The 25122-nt window shown below is 43.2% G+C and overlaps 1 protein-coding gene across 4 annotated transcripts in view; it reads left to right on the forward strand.

The window, feature by feature from the left end:
• Window positions 1–25122, forward strand: part of PCDH15 (protocadherin related 15) — a gene marked incomplete at both ends in the record, with an annotated part of 362472 nt that overhangs the window by 63370 nt on the left and 273980 nt on the right. For all 4 annotated transcript variants that reach the window (XM_084290012.1, XM_084290010.1, XM_084290013.1 and 1 more), the window contains one exon: window positions 22426–22586. In XM_084290012.1, the coding sequence (XP_084146138.1) occupies window positions 22426–22586 (161 nt within the window). The remainder of the gene's footprint in view (window positions 1–22425; window positions 22587–25122) is intronic.

Here is a 25122-nt window from a genome sequence, read left to right on the forward strand (position 1 = left end):
ACTTTGTATTTCTTGCCAACTCGATTAGCTTTGTGGGCTATAGATTTGCTTAGTGTTCAGGAATGCTTAGTATTTCAATATCTGTGCAATTAGAAATTTTTGTACACTTTTCCACAAGATGACTGCTTTGCTTTTATGTGTAATATACCGGTGAGGTTTTCACTGGTGGATTTCTGGAGGACGTGAGCCCCTGGGAAGCTGTAGCACAGAGCTGGTGATGGAGTGAGAGATTCTGGAAGAGGTAGGTGGTCCCTTAGCTCTGCAGAGCCACGTGTGTAGAGCCAGGAGGCTACGGAGCTGTAGTTATTTTCTCAGGCGAGAGAGGTAAGACATTGCCAGAAGATGGTTAATGTGTTTTGAGAAGTTAGCCTTCTCTGTTTGATTGCTGTCCTTCAGCTACCACGCAGGAACCAGTGCTTTGCAATTGCACCTTGCTGAGGGCAGAGTTTATGGTTTTTAAAAGCATTAAGTTGGTTACTTGTAATCATGTGCTTGTTTAAGCTGGTTTTTTTTTTGGCCTCTCAAGGTCTTCCTTGGCCACTGTGCTGTAGGGATGCAGGACTGAGGGGACTGAGACCTTCTGGAAGTTAGATGATTCGGGTGCTGATTTTTCTTTGTATATTTGCCTTTGAAAAAGTGAAAATAATGTGGAAATAAATTAAAAGACTGTCAGAACTGTTTTAAGGTATTATCCATTGACAGTTTTATTAGTAGAAATATGAAGTAAAATTATACAGTTTGGACTTTGATAGTTTTACTTCTGTTTTGAAGTACTGAAAAAAAAAAAAAAAGCAAAAGCAAAAATCCCTCTGCTTCCCAGCCCTGAGCACTTACTGCCTATGGTACCTAGAGGCTATCGGAAATCAGAACAGAAATGATGCACTGAAAGTTGTGATGGTTAAAGTCTGAATCCTTTTGTGCTTATTTTTATTATAAAAACGAGTCAACATTCTCAAAAATCTGTTTTTAACTACCATCATACAGGTAAGCTGCCACCAGTAATTATGTAACTCTGTGACCTTGAGCCTTCTTGAATTGTCCCAGGTGAGCTGAGTGAAGCTGATTGTTTTGGCTGTCTTGTCAGCTGAATCAGTAGAGCACATGAGTGCCTTGGATATGAATTATCAAAAATAAATAAATAAATTGCACAATAAAAGAATTCATGAGGTGTGACTCTTTCATAATGTACATTTTGTGCTTGAAATGATAGCAGAATTTTCATTACCAGGCAGTGCTGGCCCAGGTGGAATTTATTGATCCTCTGTGTAGGAGGAGGCATTGCACGACTGATGCACCCTGAGCATGGGCTGGCCACGGTGAAGGGATGTGATCAATATTTTGCTCACAGGTCTCACCAGAGAAGCAGTGAAATGTTGGAATCCTCTGAGCATCCCACTAGATGGATTTTCTACACTAGCAGGTTCAGACTTTCTTCTTGTCCCCCTCCTAGTCATGCTCAGTTAAACCGTGTCCTGCTCCTGTCTGCTTCTAACTCCTAGAGAAGCTCCGTTCTTGTGGTCAGTTTGTGAATCCCAGATTTATCTCTGAAGGGTTCCAGCTGCAATCTCAAGCAGGTGATGTGGGAAAGTGGATAATGTGCTGTCGTGTTGGGGCTGGCGTGTGAGCAAGGCGTGCTCAGAGATGAAGTTCTCTAACAGTGTTATTTGCTGAGATCCTGGGTCCTGTTCTGCCCATGTGTGAAGCGTGTTTCAGTCAGCATCTTGCACGTAAGCAAATTTTCACAGGGAGAAAGAAAGGCACATTTCTGATGAGAGTGAATACTTTGTTCCATTTCAAATGCTTGCCATAAAAAACAGGCTAGAACTACTAAAAAGTGCAAGGATTTTTAATAGGAGTAAAGAAAGATCCATTTTCAGCTGTTTTTTTCATAAAAATTACTGTCTTAAGATGCAATCCTAGTTTTATTTGGAAGTAAGCTCAGCTGGTTAACCATTGTGAGTGGTATAATAGCAAGAAGTTTGGCTGCTGCTGAAGTCAGGTGGTACCAATTGTGCACATCATCATGAATATGTTTTATCGTTTCAGTGATTTTTACTTCGTTACACGCTGAGGCTTTTTTTTTTCCCTTTAGAATTTGCTTCAACTGCTTGATAAAGCAAATGCCTAAAATTTTCATTTCCATAGGGCATACAATAGAACAGCAGAAACAGCTAATCTCAAGTCTGATACTTTATTCTAACCTGGCTTTTCTACTTGAAGAGGACTTTCAGATTACAGGCAAACTCAAATGCTGCAAGCTCACTAAAAGCCTCCTCCAAATGTTTGGTTTCAGTCCACTTGATAACTTTTTCTTTATGCGAAGACCTGTTCCAGGCAGCCTTTTAGCGAGTATGATTTCCTTTAGGAAAAAGATTGTCTGAATCTTGTCTGAAGGGGGGGGGGGGGGAAAGCACATTATTTGCAAGGTAAGTGATGAACAGGTTAAAAACCTCTTATTGCACTCATAGGCTGGATACCTTCTGCTGGGGTTTCAGGGATGTCTTAAGCAGTTACCTGGCTCTGAGGAACAGTGTGGCTTTAGCAGGTTTGGCTTTTTTTCCTGATGACCACACTTGTGCTGCGTAAAATCATTTTCAGAAAGGAACATTTGAGTGTGGTAAGGAGTTTGGATTTGAAGTATTAAGAAAGGTAATACTCGAGGTTGTAGAGGCAATGAACAGACCAGTGTAGAAATGCAGAGAGGTGACATCAAGTACTTGTGGCTTTGATATGTCTGCAAACATCTTAAAGTGCGTACCAGTGACACAGATCAGCCAGATTGTGTTTTAATGGGAATAAAATGGTGTGGCAAGACATTAGGCTGATGTTTTTTTCAGTCTGTCCATTATGATCCATCACTGCTTCTGCTTGCTACCTCAGTTGCCTGATTCTGTGTGCTATTACAAAACTGCTGGTGGAGTTTTGTCAACCACTCATGCTAGTTTTTTGGAATTCTAGTTAGTTGACGTTAATTCATAGGAGTTTTTGCACAATTGTAGGTCACAAATGTTCTTGTAGACTTGTGTCGATCCCATAGAAAGGGAATGGTAGGCAGTAGTGCACAGAAAGCTGAGATAATGAAGATGAATGCAAGAATTCTATATGAATCTTGGTATAGGTACAAATGTAGGTCTGTGATGGTTTTCTTTTTTTGTGTGTGGGTTGTTTTTTGTTGTTGTTGTTGTTGTTGTTTGTTTGTTTTGTTTTGTTTTTGTCAGATTGAATGGTGTTTGGTTATGCCTGTTCCCTGCATTTCTCATATGCCCTCACTATTCCCCTTCCTTGAAGCCCAGGTTATTAATGTATCTCACTTTCCAGGATTTGCAGCTGAGAGGCTAGAGCCAAGGCCAGGCTAAGCAGTCAGGTTGGTGCAAGGTTTGGGAGAACATGACATTAAACACTGTGCCTTTGTTATTGCATGGGGTGCACCAAGAAAATCCGAGTTTTTGTGGTTTTGTGCAGGATACTTCTCAGCAGGAGGTAGCAGGAGCAGATCGAGGGGATGTAGAAGCATCAGGACGTTGTGCTTTTTTCTTCTTATTTGAAGGAAAAAACAGATACGTGTGGTTATTACAGCACGCAGTAGATACCTAGGAAATACTGAATAATAAATTATGCAAATAGCCATAAGCAATGTTTAGGTGGGCCTTTTATGATTTTAATAATTCAACTTCGGAGCATGGTGCTACAGGCTCCTGCTGCTCCTCTCTGAACAGTAAGTAAACAGGCCCCAGGATGGCTCCAAATTAAGCTGAAAACATTCAAGTCATTTAATGTACACCTTCAGTGGCCATTGCCTGATCACGGTGCTCCCAACTGAATGCTTGATCTGTTTCATTATTTATAAGTTCTTGAGTGTTTAAAGTGTAAATGAGACTTTTCTAAACAGAACCAATAAGCCCCAATGTTAATTCGCTTGAGTAATAGCTAAAGGAATTGAAAAGCAAACAAGATTTGCAAAATCAGTCTTTAATATATATTTGTGATCTGACATACTGTGAAATGTCCCTGAGAACTCTAAAACAGATTACCTGCATATGCAGTTTGCCCACGGAAATGTGATGAATGGGTAGCTGCTCTGCACTCAGTCTCTGCGGGTTGCGTGCTGAAACGCTTTTTTGGGTAGAATAGTTTGCTTTTGGATTTCACTGGCCAAAGACAGACCCCAGCGTACGCCTGCCTCCTGTTTATCAATCTTGTTTGTCTGTCCTGAGAGCTCAAGTCCCACCCCATTTGCACAATCCCAGAGATGTGTTTTAGGTTAATTTTGAAAGATAACTTTCTATTTTGAGAGGCAAACCTAGCCAAAGCTTGGCTTTTCCTGAGTGACAAAAATCTGTGTTTACAAAGAAGCATTCTTTCTAGAATCAAAATGTAAAATAGATGTTTTTACATTTCCTTCAGAATGGCAATAGAAATACTGTATTATTTCAGAAAAATATAAATGAAATGGAAATGAAACAGCCAGACCCTCTGATTTCCACATACCTTGTGTAAAGGAGGTGATGCCCAGGAGGGAAGCATTGGTCGAGGAGGATGAACCGAAGGACCTTTGCTTCATGGGTACCTTCTAAGATCTTGAGGCACTTACTTCCTGAGAGATCCAGGGAGCCCTAATTGTTCCAGCTTGGCTGATTCTTTCTAAGTTGAGTGTCTTGGACTTGTAGGTTCTCTCATTCAGTACAAGGAACCAAAAAGCCTGAGGTGGCCCTAGCTGTAGCCCTTCCTGCTTGTCTGCGTGCCCCAAAGGTCAAGGAGATCCCCCTGCTCTCCCAGGCAGATTATTATTATTATTTTATTTTTGGGGAGGTGTTGGGGGAAGGAGGGTGTATATTAACAGGTACAGGAACCCACAAGTGCCGACGTAACACTCTTCTGTGTTCCTGGTGCATGTAGGCACCAAGAGCCTTGTCTTGTGTTCCCAGGTACCAAGACAAATAAGACAGATCTCTGATGAAAGCCTGTTTGTATTGCAGCAGCATTTGTCAAAGTTGACTGAGAATATATCAAGGGACTTAAAAGTTGTGTTATCAGAAAATGATTGATCCTCTCTTGAGGAAGCTCAAGGACTGCAAATATGAACATTATCGCACATGTTCCGTAGGTGCCAAAAAAAAAAAAAAAGCATTTGGCACAAAGTTAATGCAGGGATACTTGCAGTTTTCATCAGCATTTTTTGCAGAGGTTGTTTTTCATCACCAGAATTGTTTACCCCCAGTTCTCAGGTCAGTGCTGTGGCAGGGCTTCCCAGATGGGACGGCTCAGAACTGGGACTTGGTTCTGTGCACATGGTGACTTTGCTGCGTCTGGGCCTTATGGGCCTGTCTTAATTCTGAGGCACTTGACTATATAGCACAGACACAGTAAGTTTAAATCTGAAGTGTGTTGTGCTAGAAAATAGCAAGTGTGTCCTGGGCTCCCACTAATGGCTCTGTAGTCACATAGCTAAGCCTTGGTTCTGCTTTGTCCTGGCTTGGTACCCGTGTGGCAGGTGAAGAGTAAATACAATATTTACTAATGTTTATTAAAATAGTCCCAATAAAATAAAATGGGTCTGAAATAGAAATGAGATTGGTATTGTGATAATATATTTAAATGTGAAGGCTTGGATACCCTTGGGAACATCACTGCTCTTTTAAATGCAAATCATTTTGTTTGCAGGTACCTAACATAATAATCTATGCACATAATCAGAGAATTTGTATTCCCAGGAGCTCAGTTCTAGCTTGGATATACATGAACCTTGCTAATATACATATATTTTTCCCCAAAAGTACCAAAATAAAACCAGGAGTTTTCAACACTGAAAGGTGTAATAAGCTTACTTGCTTACTGAGGTGGTAACTTTCTTTTTCAGTGCAAAAGTTAGTTTACTGCATTTGGTACCGTGGCAAAAAAAACTTCCAAAATTCATTACTTTGGGGTAATTTTTATGTTACAACATGTGGCAGCACACTGCTGGAGTTCTGTGAAGTTTCATTTTCCTGTGGGCACCTTCACCTCCAAGGTTTCCCTGTAATGGTTCTCCATCATCTCTTTAGGAAGGCAAAGAGTAACTTTTCAATTGTGACTTTCATAAACTGGACCAAATTCAGGAAGAGGTCCAGTGTGGGAATGGAAGTAAGACTTGCTGAGGTTTTTGCTGTGTCTCTCACGAACAACAAGATTGTAGAATAAAGAGCTCTGTGCTTTCCTGTGGCTCTGACTGTAGGGACTTTTTTCCTGATGAAAGTTTGTCTGACATTCCTAAAGACATCTGGTGCTGCAAGTCTTTTCTTCCAAGAATCATTATGACCTGTCCTGAGGTTAGGGTGGAGGTGAGGGGTTCTTATACCTGGCCCTTCCTCCAGCCCCTGGATCCAAGGCTGCAATCCCCAGAGCAGGGGCAGCAACAGCAAATGTGCGGCTTTGCTGTTTTCAGTCAGGCTGCTTAAAACAGGCTCTGTATTTGTTTGATGTCGGTCTGAGTAACCTCTGGCAGAGGGCAGAATGGTCGACTTGTGGGCAGCATCCCTGACAGGGGTGCTCTGGTACACGAGGGGATGGGACTTGTGTATACAAAATATCCTTCCTGTCACAGTTGTCCCCCATGCAGGGAAACTTTTCTTCACCAGCCATAAAAATGAGAACTTTTTGAAGGGTTCACTCTATTTCAGATGGAAATGTACATGTATTTCATATTTTTGTATACTGCTGTGGCAGTCTACAGTATAATAGCAGCATCTTACACCAGAAGGCCTCTCTGACTGAAGCAGCACTGGATTTTTTTCCCATCAGTGAGTTCATGCCATCTGCACTCTATTGTCTGACTTGTTCCAACCTCATTCATCTGCTGCTCTTTTAGGCTGTGACGTGGTGTTTGCTCTTGTTCTTGCTGTACTGTGTTGTTTTATCCATTTACATCAGCTTTAGATGTTTTCCCTCCTCATTTGGCAATGAGGAAAAGCAGGGGTAATCCCTTTGCTTTTTTATTTTTCACAAAAATGCATTTTGAAGCACAGTAAAAACTTAGGGAAAGCTGATTCAATTCCCTTATCAAAGGATGAGGCAACCTGCTCAAGTTCCAAATAGTGTCATCCTTCAGAAGTTTGCCTCCAAGTGATCCCGTTCTGCCTATTTATACATATCCTCTTTGCTGGTGCGCAGCATCACCTTTTACATTTACATCACCTCCAAGAGTTGCTATTGCCAGCATTTTCTGGGAAGTGAGACAAGTAATGGTGTTCGCTGGAGTAGCCCCAAGACTTTTCATCTTGCTGGTGACTGTAGTATGTGCGTATTTACTATTTCTGTGCTGTCTGCCAACAAGACTTTTTTTTTTTTTTTTTTTTTTTTTGTATTATTATCTTTAATTTTCCCAGGTACCGTAGCCTGTGTATTTTTTGTCTCGATTGTTGTTCCATTGTATGTGTGGATAAGTTCATAAGGTAACATTTACTGTTTATGGTAAATCTCTTTCGTGGGTCTGGGAATATTTTTTCCTGAGTTGGCACCTTTTGTGTAAGTAATGGAGAATAGTGTGTTAGCCTTAGTAAATATGGCTTTGGTCCCATTTGCTAAACTAAAAATAAAATACAGAATCACAGAATCACAGAATCACAGAATTTTCTAGGTTGGAAGAGACCTCAAGGTCATCGAGTCCAACCTCCAACCTAACGCTAACAGTCCCCACTAAACCATATCCCTAAGCTCTACATCTAAACGTCTTTTGAAGACTTCCAGGGATGGTGACTCCACCACTTCCCTGGGCAGCCTGTTCCAATGTCTAACAACCCTTTCAGTGAAGAAGTTCTTCCTAACATCTAACCTAAAACTCCCCTGGCTCAACTTAAGCCCATTCCCCCTCGTCCTGTCACCAGGCACGTGGGAGAACAGGCCAACCCCCACCTCGCTACAGCCTCCCTTGAGGTACCTAAAAAGAGCGATAAGGTCACCCCTGAGCCTCCTCTTCTCCAGGCTGAACAAGCCCAGCTCCCTCAGCCGCTCCTCGTAGGACTTGTTCTCCAGGCCCCTCACCAGCTTCGTCGCCCTTCTCTGCACCCGCTCAAGCACCTCGATGTCCTTCTTGTAGCGAGGGGCCCAAAACTGAACACAGTACTCGAGGTGCGGCCTCACCAGAGCTGAGTACAGGGGGACGATCACCTCCCTAGCCCTGCTGGTCACGCTGTTCCTGATACAAGCCAGGATGCCGTTGGCCTTCTTGGCTACCTGAGCACAGTGCTGGCTCATATTCAGCCGACTATCCACCATCACTCCCAGGTCCTTCTCTGCCTGGCAGCTCTCCAACCATTCCTCTCCCAGCCTGTAGCTCTGCTTGGGGTTATTGCGCCCCAGGTGCAGGACCCGGCACTTGGCCTTGTTGAACTTCATGCAGTTGACCTCAGCCCATCGGTGCAGCCTATCCAGATCCTCCTGCAGAGCTTTCCTACCCTCAAGCAGATCGACACACGCACCTAACTTGGTGTCATCTGCGAACTTACTGAGGGTGCACTCGATGCCCTCGTCCAGATCATCGATGAAGATATTAAAGAGGACCGGCCCCAGCACCGAGCCCTGTGGGACGCCACTAGTGACTGGCCTCCGACTGGACTTGGCTCCATTCACCACGACTCTTTGGGCCCGGCTATCCAGCCAGTTTCTAACCCAACAAAGCGTGCGCCAGTCCAAGCCAAGAGCAGCCAGTTTCTTGAGGAGAATGCTGTGGGAAACAGTGTCAAAAGCCTTGCTGAAGTCAAGGTAGACCACATCCACAGCCTTTCCCTCATCCACCCAGCACGTCACTCTGTCATAGAAGGAGATCAGGTTCATCAGGCATGACCTGCCTTTCATAAAGCCATGCTGACTGGGCCTGATCGCCTGCTTCCCCTGCAAGTGCTGCATGATGACTCTCAGGAGGATCTGCTCCATGAGCTTTCCTGGCACTGAGGTCAAACTGACAGGCCTGTAGTTTCCTGGGTCTGCCCTCCGGCCCTTCTTGTAGATGGGCGTCACGTTTGCTAGCCGCCAGTCGATTGGAACCTCCCCTGATAGCCAGGACTGTTGATAAATGATGGACAGTGGCTTGGCCAGCTCCTCTGCCAGTTCCCTCAGTACCCTTGGGTGGATCCCATCCGGCCCCATCGACTTGTGCACATCTAAGTGCCGTAGCAGGTCACCAACCAGTTCTTCATGGATAATGAGGGCCACATCCTGCTCCCCATCGCCTTCCACCAGCTCAGGGTACTGAGTATCCAGAGAACATCCGGTATTGCCGCTAAAGACTGAGGCAAAGAAGGCATTGAGCACCTCCGCCTTTTCCTCATCTCTTGTAACTAAGTTTCCCCCCGCATCCAGTAAAGGATGGAGATTCTCCTTAGTCCTCCTTTTTGTGTTGATGTATTTATAGAAACGTTTTTTGTTATCCTTAACGGCAGTAGCCAGATTGAGCTCCAGATGAGCTTTGGCCTTCCTAATTTTGTCCCTGCACAGCCTCGCTACTTCTTTAAAGTCCTCCTTAGTGGCCTGCCCACTTTTCCAAAGCTTATAAACCCTCTTTTTCCTCCTAAGATCAAGCCACAATTCTCTGTTGAGCCAGGCCGGTCTTCTTCCCCGCCAGCTCGTCTTTGGGCACGTGGGGACAGACCGTTCCTGCGCCATTAAGACTTCCCTCTTGAAGAGCGCCCAGCCTTCCTGGACCCCTGTGCCCTTCAGAACCACCTCCCAAGGGACTCCACCAACTAGTGTCCTGAGCAGCTCAAAGTCAGCCCTTCGAAAGTCCAATACAGCGGTTTTACTGGTCCCCTTCCTGGCCTCGCCAAGAATAGTGAACTCCACCATTGCGTGGTCACTCTGCCCAAGACAGCTCCCGACGATCACGTCCTCCACCAGTCCTTCTCTGTTTGTGAAGAGAAGGTCTAGCAGGGCACCACCCCTGGTAGGTTCACTAACCAGCTGCGTCAGGAAGCTATCTTCCACGCTCTCCAGAAACCTCCTAGACTGCTTTCTCAGGGCTGTGTTGTGCTTCCAGGATATGTCAAGGAAGTTGAAGTCCCCCACGAGTACAAGAGCTGATGATTTTGCAACCTCTGTCAGCTGCCTGTAGAATTCCTCATCCGTCTCCTCATCCTGGTTCGGCGGTCTATAGCAGACCCCGACCAGGACAGTAGCCTTATTGTCCCTGCCGATCCTAACCCAAAGGGACTCGACCTTGTCATTCCCAACCTCGAGTTCTACAACCTCGAAAGACTCTCTAATATAGAGAGCCACACCACCACCCCTTCTATGCTGCCTGTCCCTTCTATAGAGCTTATAGCCAGGCATTGTAGCACTCCAGTCATGAGACTGGTCCCACCACGTCTCCGTGATGGCAACCAAGTCGTAGCCTGCCTGCCGCATGATGGCTTCCAGCTCCTCCTGTTTGTTACTCATGCTGCGTGCATTGGTGTAGATGCACTTCAGCTGGGCCATAGCCTTATCCTCCGGCCTTGCCATTGTTCCCCCTGGCACAGCCCCAACAATCCTAGCCTCAGCCCCATCCCCCTTCCTACCTAGTTTAAAGCCCTCTCAATGAGCCCTCCCAGTTCCTGGCCCAGGATCCTTTTTCCCCTAAAAGATAGGGACCCGTCTGCGGCCATCAGGCCAGGTGCTGAGTAAAGTGCCCCATGATCAAAAAACCCAAGATTTCTGCGTTGGCACCAGTCCCGGAGCCACGTGTTTAACAGGTGGGCTTTCCGTGTCCTCTCTGAACCCCTCCCTGCCACCATAGGGATGGACGAAAACACCACCTGCACTCCCGCTCCATCCACTAACCGACCCAGTCCCCTAAAGTCCCTTTTGATAGCCTTGAGGCTTCTCTCTTCGATGTTATCACTGCCCGCCTGGACTATCAAAAGGGGGTAATAGTCAGAGGGGCGTACCAGGTTAGGAAGCTTCCTGGCAACGTCCCTGACCGTGGCCCCAGGGAGACAGCAGACTTCCCTACGGGTAGGGTCAGGCCGACAAATAGGGCCCTCTGTTCCCCTAAGAATCGAGTCACCAACAACAATAACCCTCCTGTCTTTCTTGGTGGAGGCAGTCCTGAGGCGCGGAGTCGACCTCCTCGCCCCAGGCATCCTCCTGGGAACATTTGCTACCTCTTCCTCACACACCGGCCTCTCAATCTCTAGGGCCTCAAACCTGTTGTGTAAGGGCACCTGGGAAGGTGGGGCCGGAAGGGGAGGGGATCGCCTGCGATGTCGAGCAGGGACTTGTTTCCATTCCTCCTCAGCTCCCAGATCCCCTCCCTCTGCCCGACGGGGACAGGGCAGGGGGTCCGCCCCCATTTGAGGAGTCTCACCTCGGCACCTCCCCTTGAGGCCCTGCAGGGAGTTACTCCAGAAGTCTATCTCCCGCTCACACTCCCTGATGGCCCTCAACCTCTCCACCTCCTCCTTGAGCTCCGCCACCATGCGGACCAGATCATCCACCTGCTCGCACCTCACGCACGCAGTTTCTCTGCCTCCCGCCGATGGCAGCAACAGGCTCAGACACTCCTTGCATCCGGTGACCTGAACTGCGGCATTTTTTAACGGGTAGTCGGTCTGCGTGTGTACCGACTTCCTGGAGAGCGCGCCGTGCCTGGTGGCGACCATTATCACCTAGCTACGGCTGTTGTTAACGAGGTGTTGTTTGTGTGTAGGGGGAGCGCTCTGCCCTGCCTGCGCGCCCTGCCTGCGCGAACTGCCGCGCTAACTGCCGCGCCACTCCCTTCTGACGCGCCACGCCCTGTTTGCCCGCCCTGGTCGCCGCGCTCCTGGTCGCTCGCGCTCCCTAGGGGCAGCTTTTGAATGGCTGGGGAGGGGGCGCTGCTGGCTCCGCCTTCGCCTCGTCAGCCTCCCTCACGAGGGCTGCCGGGTCCTGGCGGCTCCCAGGAATACCTCCCAGAAGAGATATCCCACAGTTTAAAATTTTATTAGAGCAAACATTTCACCCTGGTGGAGTTGCTGGAGACTCATCTGCCATCTTAGCAGATACAAGGGGGTCTGGGGACCCAGGAGGCTGCCAAAAGCCCCTGGCCTGGGGGACCCAGGCTGTGCCATGACCCTGAGCTCCCCTCTGGCCATTCCAACAACTCGGGCTGCTCGGCTGACCTGGGGAGAGGGCAGTCTGCCAGTTGTTCTGTGTGTTTGGAGCACAAGGTATAGTTAGCCCTTGAGGAAATGGTGCTTTGGGCAACATATGACCAACGCCTATTCAGTGCATGCAGCTGTAACCTTTTAAAAAGCTTTGGGAGAAGAGTTTGTGTGGTTTGGAAATGCCTCAAATATCTCGCTTAACCTAGTAAATCTTTGGACAAGGGAGATCTGAACCCAGGATGAAGGAGATAAAATTCACCTCTATTTCTGAAAGTAATTTGGCAAGTACCATTAGCAAAACCTCTTCAAAGATTTAAAGTGTCATGCAATAAGAGGAAGGATTTTTGCACTGATAGATAAGCAGCAACAACAACAACAACAAAAAAGCAGCATTGCTGAATCTCACAGTACAGAGAAGTCACTAGTAGGTTCCTGCAAAACTCTCGACTAAGACCTGAATATTCACAGAATCACCTAGGTTCGAAGAGACCTCCAACATCACCTAGCCCAACCTCTGACCTGACACTAACAAGTCCCCCACTAAACCATATTACTGAGCTCTACATCTAAATGTCTTTTCAAGACCTCCAGGGATGGTGACTCCACCACTTCACTGGGTAGCCCATCCCAATGCCTCACAACCCTTTCGGTAAAGTTCTCCCTAATACCCAACCTAAACCTCCCCTGGGGCCACTTTAGCCCATTCCTCTCCACCCCCCCCCCCCCTCCACCCCCCAAAAAAAAAGAGGCACTCACACAACCCCTGAGAATCGGCAAGAGCTGTTTATTGCTGGGACAAGCCTGAGGGATGTCCGTGGTGTTTGGTGGCTCCAAGCTAATGCTTGTGATGGAGCCTGAGCAACCAGCAGGGGGCTTCACTGCACTGCATGGCTGTCCTCGCACACAAGGAGGCCTGCTGCTCGCCTTGCTCTTCTCGTCTCCTTCCTGCCGCCCCAGCTGGCAGTCAGAGGGCCCAGATGCTCAGCGAGTGCTGGGCCAGCTGCAGGGGGCCTGTTTTATAGGGCCCGCAGCAAAGTGGTGGCCACGGTGGCCTCAGCAAGCCTCTGCGATGGAGTGGCCCACGCGTGGCCAAAGGCGGCTGTGCTGGGAGCGGCCTGGAAGATGCCCTCCCATGGACAAGGAGGAGGGTTGGGGGGCTGAGGGCCCCTTTTCTGGGGCTGGCTCCCCCACCCCATTTGGCTTGCCATAGAGAAAGGCTGCCCCTTGGCCACAGGGACTGCCCTGCACCTCCCAGCCTGTGCCCCGGGTTTATTTTTAACACCGCTTTTTAGGCAATTTCATTCTATTCTTTATGGAAAAGAACAGAAGCAAGGTGCATCTCCAGCCCTAATTCCCACGTGCGCTTTGTGCTTCGAGTGAAGAATTTCTTCCTCACGTCACATCTCATCTAAATCTCCAATCCATTTATCCAATACCCAGCGTATTTATAAATCTTCCAGTAGCAGTCATCTGGCTTGGATGTCCAGAGTAATTAAAAAAAAAAAAAAAAAAAAGGGAGGAGGGTGGTGTATGCAGGGAACTTTATTAGTTCTATTGAGTAGAGTGAATGGCAGATGAAATGTAATCTAGGTAAATGAAAAGTCATGCCCATAGGGCAAAAAGTTGATCACAGCTTCATATCTGAAATAACTTTTAAGTGGCTATTATCACTGCGTTAAGAACTGGGTTTTATTGAGGATTTAAATTAAAAAAATAAAAGGACAGCTAAGTGGTTTTAGCAGCAGCATGCATCACCTGAGCTGGTTAAAAAAGGAGAAATGAAATGCTAGAAACTGATGTGGCCACTGGAGGAGGAGGTTCTAGGAAGCAGCCAGTGCTTGCTCAGGTGTTGTGGGGGATAAGTTGCAATTTACTCCAATTTACCTTGTGTTGCTACTATAGTATCTGGGAGCAAGAGTCTGGATTTTGCTCTGGGTAGTCTATGGGCAGGCTGGATGGAGCTCTGGGCAGCCTGATCTGGTGGAAGGTGTCCCTGCCCATGGCAAGGGTTGGAACAGGCTGAGCTTTAAGGTCCCTTCCAGCCCAAGCTGTGCTGTGATTCTGTGGCTGTGTGGTGGAGGAATCTACTCTGCCAAGAATCAAGTTCTACAGCCTGTCTTTAGGTAGAAGTAATGGGTTCTGTTGAGGTATGGAGAAATAAAATAATGGTATGTTGAAAATCAACAAGCTTGAGTCAGTCCTTGGATATTGGCATGTATTACCTATGTAATTTAAGTTTCTCAGTACAAGCTTTTTGTCGGGTGCCCTTGTAGAAGATAATAGAAAAATCAACGTTAGTGGCTTCGGCGTGGGGCCTTGCCGTGACCTTCCCCCATAAAACATCAAAGGTGGAACAAGAGGACCCTTCTGTGTGAACCAGGCAATTATCCTGCTGCTGCAACCCCAAGCATTAAATAAATAAATAAATAAAAAGAGATTTCTGAACAACTTATTTTGTCTTTTTCCTTTTTTTTTTTAAGCATTCAGAACTCATTGTTTTCACTTTTTTTTTTTTTTTTTTTTTTTTTTTCCCCCCTATGTGATGAAGGATAGGGCACTTGTTTTTGTCTGAGATGCTTCTTTGTTATAATTTTTCAGGATGGGGTTTTGTGTAAATTGAATACATCTTGGACTTGATGAAGTAAAGTTGCAACTTGTTAATTTAGGCCACAGGCCAGCCCCTCACTTCTCCAGTCCTCAGCCCCATTTGTGTCAGGACAACGTACTCTCTACAGCCTGAATTCTTTTTTTCCTGCATCCCTGGTCTGTGTGTTGTCTTGCTTTAATCTCTACTTCTCTTGGTGCTGCTGTGTTAATCTCTGCTTCACTCTACTTTTTGCTGTTTTATCCCAGGCTTCTTTCTCTCTCTTCCCACACTGAATCTTTACATGTTTATCTCTTGCTTGTCCTCTTAGAAGGAGGGGGAAAAATAGGGACCATCACACCTTTCTTCTCCTGTTTTCTTTTGATCCTTGTTATCTTTCTGTGTAGAAACTGTGGGTCAGATGTCTCAGTGACATACGAGTCACTTGAAGTAATGAGGTGCATCTTCTGTGCCTTTATGGGGCTCTAAGCATATCACTAAAGAAGCAGAGGGAAGGCGAGGAGGAAGGAGTGTGATTCCTTATGTCCCACAGGACAGACATATGTATGCTCTGATCTAAGTGGGATCGCCGTGCCGCTGCCTTTCCCACATCAGGAAATGTCTCCCACCATCTTGCTGCATCCTTTCAGCCTGAGGTGATGTGCTAGGAATCTGATGGCTAGGAATAAGTAAAAAAAAAAAAAAAAAAAAAAAAAAAAAAAAAAAAAAAACAACAACAAAAAAAACCCTAAGGTCACACGTTTTCCTTATCATGGACTCAGACTGGTACTGTACAGAGTCTGAAGGGTAAACCTTTTCCTTGTCATACTCAGATTCTTACAGTGGCTCCAGGTGGGAAGTCATAAGGTCTAGGTGGGATGACCAGGAGTTAAAGCCTAAAATTTGAATTTGTCTTAACTCCTATTTTTTTGCCGAAGTAATGGGCTGGTTTTAGCTGTAATTGTTCAGAGGCTGTGGCTGCATACAGAGATGGAAGAGGGGAGACAGGACAGGAGCACAGGAAAATTATCTTGAAACAACCTTGGAAACTTCTCAAAGATATCTACTGATGATGTGAGGAAAAAGAGTTGGAAATGTGTAACCCTAGCGCTGGCTTTGCAGAATCATCCTATTCTTTTGTTCATAAAACAGCGCGGTTCTAAGTAAGTTCAGGATAATGTTCAGAATTTACTTTCTGCATTAAGGTTTTCATTTTCTTGAGACTTCTTATTTATTGCTATTTAATCCATCCTTTACTACAGACATACACCTGCAAATGTAGAAAAATAAGTTTGTGATCCAGGTTTTGCTATGAAAACTCTATAGAATATCAAAGCAAGCAACTACCATTTCAACTGATCCATCTAATGCCTTTCTATAAGAAATTAATCTCCATTTTCAAATTGCTTTACCATCAGTGGCAGGCAGAGGAAAGCAGTACAGAGATAGAGGTATTTTATAATGCACATTTGTTCTATCTGAAAGAAACTTGGCATATTACACACTGCGTAAAAGTTGCTGAGGACTCACTAAGAGGAGAAGCAACTGGATGCATGCAGGTGAAACTCGTGTTTTGTAGGACATATTTAGTGGTCCTGGGCAGGCAGATGTGGGACTTGCAGGCAGAAACCTTCCTGAATTTCTGAGTTCCCTCTGCCTATTCTGGTCTCTACTCAGCCAACAGAAGATGCAAGAGGGTAGGCACCAAGGAGAGTGTCCTTCAACCTTTGGTAGAGGGTTATTCACCACTGGGAGTGTCTGATATCTGCTTTCCCAGCTCCATACTTGGATACCAGCCAAGATGCCTCTCATCTTCACCACCACCAAGTATAAGCATGGTAGCTTGCTGCTCTCCAGAGGTGCTATCTGTAACAGCTGTCTCAGGAGTTTCTTATTTCTGTAGGGCTCCCAATTCTCACTGTTCTACCTTGGTTGGTTTTATTTATTTTTATTACACAAAGCCTAGAGAAAAATCACCATTGTTTTAGAGTGCAGAAGTGATGAGTTTTCTTTCATCTGTTGATAATTATTGGTACTTGCCCTTACCATAGCTCAAAGAGTTGAGTATGTGTGTGTTTATGCCTTTTAACTACCATCTTTTTTCCTTTTTATTTAGGAAACTTAATCTCCTTTCCCATAAGTAAATAAGCAATATGTAATATTCCTCATCTAATGTACTGTGCTTCTGCGGGTACAATGCGTAGGATAGCTGATTCTTCCTTAAAGTCACTTCTTCCAGATGGATAACATACATAATTCTCCCAGGCTAAATACCACAGGCTGAAAAATTCACAACTTTTGTTCCAAGCTGTAGGAAACACTGTGTTTGTTTAATGTAAATTCCCTGACATGTTGCTTGGACTTGTTATATAGACTTGATTAATATGCTGAAATGTAAAATATGTTCTGTGTGAACAGCAAAATACTATTTTTGTCTGTTTAACCTTTTCATACATCAATCAGTTGAAGTAGTTGCTAATGTAATTCAGTGATGTCAGAGGTTAATCATGCTGTTGCAAGAGGCTTTATCTTTTTGTCAACTTTAGAAGTAAGAATAACATGTTTTAGGCGGTTCTTGAAGGAAGTATAAATATGTTTGGATGATAAAATCTTCAGACTGTACTTACGACTCAGTGTGGGCTTCAGCCACATAGCCTGTGAGCGCTCCTGTAGATTTTGTCATTTTGTGTTCCACACTTGAACGCAGCTGGAGGCCCATCAAGTACAAAGGATATGGAACATTACACACTGTTGTCTACAACATCCTCATGAGGGTAAGATGTGTCCAATTTGTATTTTGTGTTTGTGCAGAATCATGGCTTGCTTAATTGGTTGCAGTTAAGTATGGCTCTTTGTCACTGAGACTGACCATCTGGGACGTGTAGATCCTTAGTCCCCTGTTCAGGCATGAAGTTTAGCCTTTGCCTGCTGCACCACTTTGGTAGCATCAAGTGTGGAGTAGGATTGTGCTCCATGTGCCTAGTGCTCAGCATCTGTGGAAGGAGAAATCCTGCTTCTGGCTCTCTTCCATCTTTCTTGTCATCACTTCAAGTAAGAAGACAAAGAAAATTTCATTGCCTGGAGAATATTATTCTGGGAGTTGTTGAAGGACAGCACAGTCACTGGTCACAGCCAGCACAGGTTCACAAAGAGGGAAGGGATCATCCTGCTCTGCTTGGCCTGCTGCAGCCTCGCCTCGAGCACTGCGTGCGGATTGGGGTGCCGCAGTACCAGAAGGGCATAAGGCCATTAGAGAGCCCCCAGAGGAGGCTGTGAGGATGATGAAGGGCCCAGAGGGCAAGGCGTGTGAGGAGCAGCTGAGGGCCCTCGGTTTGTTCAGCCCAGAGCAGAGGAGATAAGGGGAGGCCTCATGGTGGCCTGCAGCTCCCTCATGGAGCTTGTGGGTCCCTGCCAACTTAGGTTAGCCTGTGATTGTGTGATGCTTTTCTAGAACTTCCAATTGATTTTTTAAATCAGAAATAATACGTGTGGAAGTAAACAACCCCCTTTTTTCATTTTGTAGTTTCTGAATTTAGGAAACTGATGTGAATGCCTTGTGACTACTGAAAGCTGAGCACTGCAGGTTTCATTCAGCTAGATTCTGTTCTCTAATTTATGTGCTAGCATAAGGGTTGCTCCCAGGCCAATCGTATTTCACTGGCTTTTTAAAGAAAGGGCTCTGCTGAAATGTTCAGCTAAAATAATCCCAAGATGTATCTAAATCATTTAGTAAGTTCTCACTGAGTACTAAGGGTCTGCTCTCTTTAGCAGAGCATAAACAGCTAATTCTGTATTTCATGACTTTTGTGCCTGAGTCCCTTGTAATGTGCTTCCCATGGAAAGATCACCTTCTCCTGTGATTAATGTGAAAAAACAAACACTTCCCTGTTATTTCAGTCTAACGAAGATTTTCAGCTTCTGGATTCATCTCAAAGGGATAGTGTGGTGTACAACTATTGTTACAATATTTACAAATAAAGCAGCGGTGCTTTATAAATTTTATTTCTGTTGGCTTGTTTTGTAGCTACATGCTGAATAATTTCCAGCAAGCTCAGATAGCATTTATGAGTAAATGTCGTTGTTTTCAGAAGAGTATTATCACACCTGAAAATAATATTGCTCTTTTTTGTCAATTATGTTCATTTCTGTTGTTTTTCTTTTTTTCTTTTCTCTCTCTCTCTTTTTTTTTTTTTTTTTTACACATAACTTGCTTGACTTTGTTTCCTTGAGACTGGTTCCATATTAATTCCCTTTAAATTGTGATCCTGCTGTGAGATGCAAGATCCTTATCATGTGTCCTCTGTGGATTTTGAACAGCTCCCCACCCCCCACTAGGGTAAAATTGAAATTCCAGTGTAGTTCCAGGAGAAGGTATGTTACTTCTGTAATAAGGTAAAAGACTTCATTTCAGTGAGAACATCACTTGGGCTTTTCACAAAAAGGTTATGAAAGCTATTGTATTAGTGCGTTGCCAATATCAAGGGATGTGTTTGTTTTTGCATGTACGGTGCGTTTATGGACAAAATGTCTATTTGGTTGCATCAGACTCTGCATCTATTCAGATTTATTACTTCCCTGGCATTTTAGGTCAAGGACAGAGGCAGGATGTAAGCACCAAAACAATAGATATTAAAAAACAGAAAAAAACACACACACACACACACAAAACACAACACAATTTCAGATTCTTTTTAGTTTACAAAAGTAATACTTTAAGGATGATTTTAAAAATGGCTTGTTTGTGTACTGCTGGTTCTTGATTAGAGAGTGTGAGTGCCTTGCGAATTTCTGAAACAAACCCATTGTATTTTTAAGAACAAAGGAGTCTCTGAAAACAAAGCGAGTAGTGCTTTGTTAAATCAAGCAGGTAGCTATTATGGAGTGCAACAGAGGAGAGTCAAATTGGATGGAGAATTCAAAGCAGTAAGGTCAGTTAAGTAGCAGTGTTTTACTAGAGACTGCACAAAATTCATCATTGCATCAAGATTTTAAGTTGATTAAATATTTTTTTTTAAAAAAAGTATGTAATTGTAGTTGCTTTTTTTTTTTTTTTTTTTTTTTTTTTTCAGCTACATTAAAAATTAAGTTACTATTTGATCTCTTTAGCCCTTGCTTAAGGTTGACTTTGGCAAAAGCCAGTTTTCTGGAAACTAGGCAAAGGAGGGTGAAGCCTCTATGGACCAAGAGCAACAAACCAAACGAATGATGTGTGTGACTATTTTACAGTGCTTTCCCCCTTGCATAGATGTTGCTGTCCAAAATTATTGTACTTCTTTTCTGCCTGTAAGGAAAACAGAGTGTCATACTTAAAGTGCAGAAAGGGCTTTTGCAATTAAGTCCTTGGGTCTTGCCCCTTCCAAACACACTCAGTGCCATGAGGAATTTATACATGCCTTTGAAGAACATAGTTTTTTCTCTGATTACTTGCGTGCACTTCTTGGAAAGGTGATTGCTACCTTCTCACAGGGGCACAGCCCTGCAGACTTACTTAATTAGCAGTCAGGGCTCTGCCACAATTACTGGTCTAACCCCTTTTGTGCCAGATATGTTGGGTATGTGTATAGGCCACAAGGCTGTAAAGTTTGAGAGCAATTTCCCCTCACTACTGTCCTTTCATTCAGGACCTACTAATGATGGATTATTGCCTTTTTATAAGCTGGAGTTTTGTGAAAAACAGGGACTAGCTTTCATTATAAGACAATCATTTATTTGTACACTTAAGTTTTTAGGGACACACTTCTTGTATTTCACAATTGCTGAAGCATCTGAAGCGTATCAGCTTGAAGTTTTGAGGGCTTCATGTCCTGGTACCTTTTGCCGTTAGGTGTCTTCACAGCCTTCGTAATGGGAAAGCAGACAAACTGTTGCTGCTTTTTCCTTCCTCTATTTCCTAATCATGTCATCTGGTTCTTGCAATTGCCCCAGCTCTTACATCCCTTAAGCTACCCCTTTTCACAGCAGGAATATGTGCATGGGTTATTTTCTAGTAGTTGCAGCTCAGGTAGCCCAAAATGTGGTGACATTCACCGGTGGAAATTGGAGATTATTATTTCCCTTTGCAGTCATTTGAAGAGAGGACTTTCATTGGTAGTGGAGTTGGTGAAAATGTAGCCAGAACTTTGACTTCACCTTCAGGTCTAAACAAGAAGACTAAGAAGTTAAAACAACTCGAGCCATTACGGTGGTCGTGGTGTTTTTTGTCTTGGTTGTTTTCAGGGAGGCTGGTTTTGGGCACCTTTTCAGATGATCTCAAATTTTGGTTGCTTACTTCTTTGCATCATCACTGAGGCATAATTATGAGGGCAATGTACAGAAGCTCGCGGATTTTGTTGGTGATTGGACATATAAACACTTAGAACTGCAATAGAGTTGGCATTCAGCTTGTTTCTCCTGGTGAAATACCCTTCCAATAAACTGGCGGTGGCCTCTGGAAAGCTGTATGAGCGTCAAGCTGCTGGGCTGGGGTAACACTGTACAGAACCTCTCACAAGAGGTCGTGCCAATAGCTCCAAAACTTTGTTTCTCAGGTGGCTAAAAGGGTGTTCTTCTTCTAACTTAAAAAAACTTCTTTGCTCTAAAGTTACAGATGCTTGGCAGTGTTTGTTACTGTCATCTCTAAAACAGTAGTTTCAAAATAAACAGTTGAAAAACCCTTACTGTGGTGTTTTCCTCAATACAATTGTAAAACTATAAAGAGACCAATAATTAGTTTTCCCATTTTATCCATAACAAAACATCATTCCGACTCAGAGCCCCCCTCCGTACAGATTCATGTATTTATAGTCACTGTCATTGTAAACTGAGGGTATAAAGAAACTTTACTCTGCTTTTTGAAACAAATTATTTGGGTCTGCAAAACGTGAGGTTATCTGATTAGTATTTTTCACCAATTTAAATCTTCTACAGCTAGTGACATTCACAGATTTTTTTTCTTACCTGTCAACGAATTTAAACCGATATTATTTCTTTTAATGCTTTGTGTGAAGAAACCTGGGTAGTGTTAATTCTTTAGCAAAAAATGAAGTTTTAGGGAAGTGTTCATAGGTACTGTGCGTGCATCTCTGAGACTCTGGAGTATGACGTTCATGGTAGTTAGTAATGCTTGACATTTAGAAAGGAAGCTGGAGTGTAGGCAAGGCTTAACTGAAATGATGGGACAAGAAAAGAAAAGCAGATTATACACGCTGAGTACATGTTTGGTCCTAATTGGTTTCCCTTTTGTCTTGTTCGACATCGTTTTCTTTTTGCTACAATCTAGTTTGCTGTTGAAGAACAATGACTTTTTTTTTTTTTTTTTTTCCCTTGTAGAGCTTCATGTAACTGTTTTTTGTTGCTGTTGTGTTTTTTTTTTTCTTTCCCCCCTCACCTTGTTGTGTTGTACTTGCTACGGAAAATATATTTCCATTTTGGTTGTTACTTGATTGCATTCTTTTGAGGTAAGATTGGGGGATGATTACTCAATAGAGGAAAAAAAAAAGAATGATGTTAAATAGTTATCTTTGATGGGTCTCATCCTCAACACAAGTTATTTCACTTTGTTTTTCTTCTGGTGTTGTCTGAAATAGCTTCAGTGTCAGAGGCGGTTTTTCACTCAAGATAATCAGACTTCTTAAACATCACTCAGAACATAAGATACCAGAAACCCGTTTTAGAAAATTGTATTTTGAGTGTTGACATTATTATTAAAATATATAAAAATGTCAGTGAATGCATAAATGTCTCCCTTGTGTGCCCTTTGTTTTTTTGCAGGCACTATCCTGGTTGACAATATGCTGATCAAAGGGACAGCAGGCGGCCCAGACCCCACCATTGAACTCTCTTTAAAGGACAATGTAGATTACTGGGTGATCCTCGATCCCATCAGCCAGAGGTTGTACCTAAACAGCACTGGTCGAGTTCTGGACAGGGACGTAAGTTTGGAGTTTGTTTCCTTTTCTCCCCACAGACTTTATTTTCTGAGTCAGTGTATACTTGAAGAGTGATCATAAACACAAGAATTGCTAGAACATAATAGCAGCATCTATCTTTTGTCCCCAGATGAATGTGAACAGAGTTAATTTGATTCTTTGTAAGGACTTACTGGGAGCACACTTGGCGATGTGCATAACAATATTATGTGGGCAAACACAATAATAAAGACAGAACAAATAGTTGTGTGAATTAGCAGAAATACTTCTTGCACCAAAATTGTTTATTGAATCAAAAGCATTTTTATGTTTTGCTGCTGTTGTCTGGGAGAAGTCCTGCTCGCCTCATGGCCCATGACTCAAAGCCTGCTCTACCTGTGTACATTAGCTTATGAAATGTAAGAGAAAGCAAAGGAGTTGTGCATATTACAATTCACGTTTCAATTTCAATTTACTTGCAAAGCTTGACATACTCAAACGAAAATGTGCTAGTTTTTTGTTTGTTTGTTTGTTTTTAGTATAAGGTAACACAAAATTTGTGTGGTATGCTTTTTCCTAGTAGCATTAAATGTTTTTAAGCAAGTTTTATTTTTTTGTGGAAAGATTATAAAAAAAAAAAAAAGGAATATTCTCATCTATGCTGATTTCATTCAAGAGGAATGCTTTTTGAAAGTACAGACATTGCCTCGATGTTACAACATGGCTGCAGTTCAGCAGAATCTGCAAGAAAAACTGGCTTACAAGTGACTGTAAGCAACATGGAAAGCGTGATTTAAAGATCAGGAGTTCTCCTTGGCATCAATGAAAGTTTGTTTTATATTGGCTTGATCAAGTAATTTGTTTTCTCCATGTATTTTGAGATACGTTCATTAGTATCAAAAACAACATGCAAATTTATCATCATTTCCATTTTTTTTAAAAAGCTAATTGAATTCAGCCATTCTTAATTAGCTTAATTCACAAACTATTTTAAAAAGTAAAATGAAGGTAATCAACACAAAACACGGCAGAACAGACCTGTGGAAAAAGGAGATCCCTGTGCATTAGCCAAGAGGTGACATTGCCTCCAATGCCCAACAGCTGGCTGCCTTTGAGATGGGCAGGAGTTGGACTGCTGTGTTAGTGACAGTTTGTCTAAGCTCATAAATGCTTTATATCCTTATGAATACATAGGCATTTCTTGCAAAGAACGGCACTGTAGACTCAACTCACAAGGAAATGAATGAATGGTATAAATTTGCTTAATTTACGTATGGGTAATAATGTTTTTACATTAGTTTTTATGGGGTTATTTCTTCATTTTTACTATGAGCTAGGAAACACTTGGGAAAAAAAAAAACAACAACTGGTGTCTACAGGTGGATTCAATACATTTTTATCCCTAGTGCTGCATAAGATTGCTTATTTGTGTTTGCTTCAATTTATAAGGGTATGAAAAGAAAAAATGAGATTTAGGGTAGTAATACAGATTTTGGGTGTGAGCGCTGCTGTATCTCTCTTTGTGGTCTCAGTGAATCTCAATTTAAGTTGCAAGCCAAAAAAAATGAAAGCAAACTGTGAAAACCCAACCTGCTGATCAAATGAAAGTGTGGAACTTATGCCATGAACTTGATTAATACGTCTCTCATCTAATAGGTGTTTCCAACCTTCAGAACCAGAACTATACAAACCCCTAAATCAGAAAATCATTTTGGAGTGTGTGCAGTTCTTTGTTTCTTTATTTGTTTAACAAAGAAAAGCTGCATTTCTCATCTTTCAAGTGAAAACTGTGTGAAACCTTGTAATACCAATAGATTTTTTTTTATTAATTCCAACCTTAAAATCAAGTTTTTGATTACAGAGCAGAAATTGGAGTCTGATTCACAAATGGTGCATATGTGATTACATGCAATATGGTTCGATGCTCTTGCCATTTTTCTCTTGTGTGACCGCCTGTCAACCCTCTGCTGATTCAGATAACCCAATCTCATTCTTTCTTTTATTACTTTTCTTGAAAGAAAATCCAATTAGAATCCATTGACTGATTTTACTGAGAATGACAGTATGTTTTTCCAAATAAAATTGGATAAAAAGAAAATTCCCGACCTCCCTTCCAAAACTTCAAGTACTTAGGAAGGATGAATAGAGATGAATCAGAACCGGAGGGGAAAGAAACTGCTAAAATGTGTTAGGATAACTTGTCCCCAGTATGATAAACAAATGGTGCCATTATGTATTTACATTTATTGTCAGTAAATGTCAAAATTGACAAGCATTTATTTACAGATCTGATTTAAAATCTAAGCACTGACCAAGCAGAAATAATAATAGTCTTATGCTTCCATACCTCAAGAAAAGGGAAAAAACATTTTTCACATGTTCTTACGAAAAAGACCAAATGATGCTTGCAAATCCACAACATCACAGATTTATGTATCTGCAGCAACAAACAGCTATCATTTTCTTAGGTATCACAAACAACGGCAGATGATCTCAGTTGCATTTTTAACTTATTAAAGATGGTCTAAAAATTCCATAATTCTTGCAAAGAATGCCAGCT

Source organism: Netta rufina (genome assembly GCF_964035555.1).
Source record: "Netta rufina genome assembly, chromosome: 7".
NCBI lineage: Eukaryota > Metazoa > Chordata > Aves > Anseriformes > Anatidae > Netta > Netta rufina.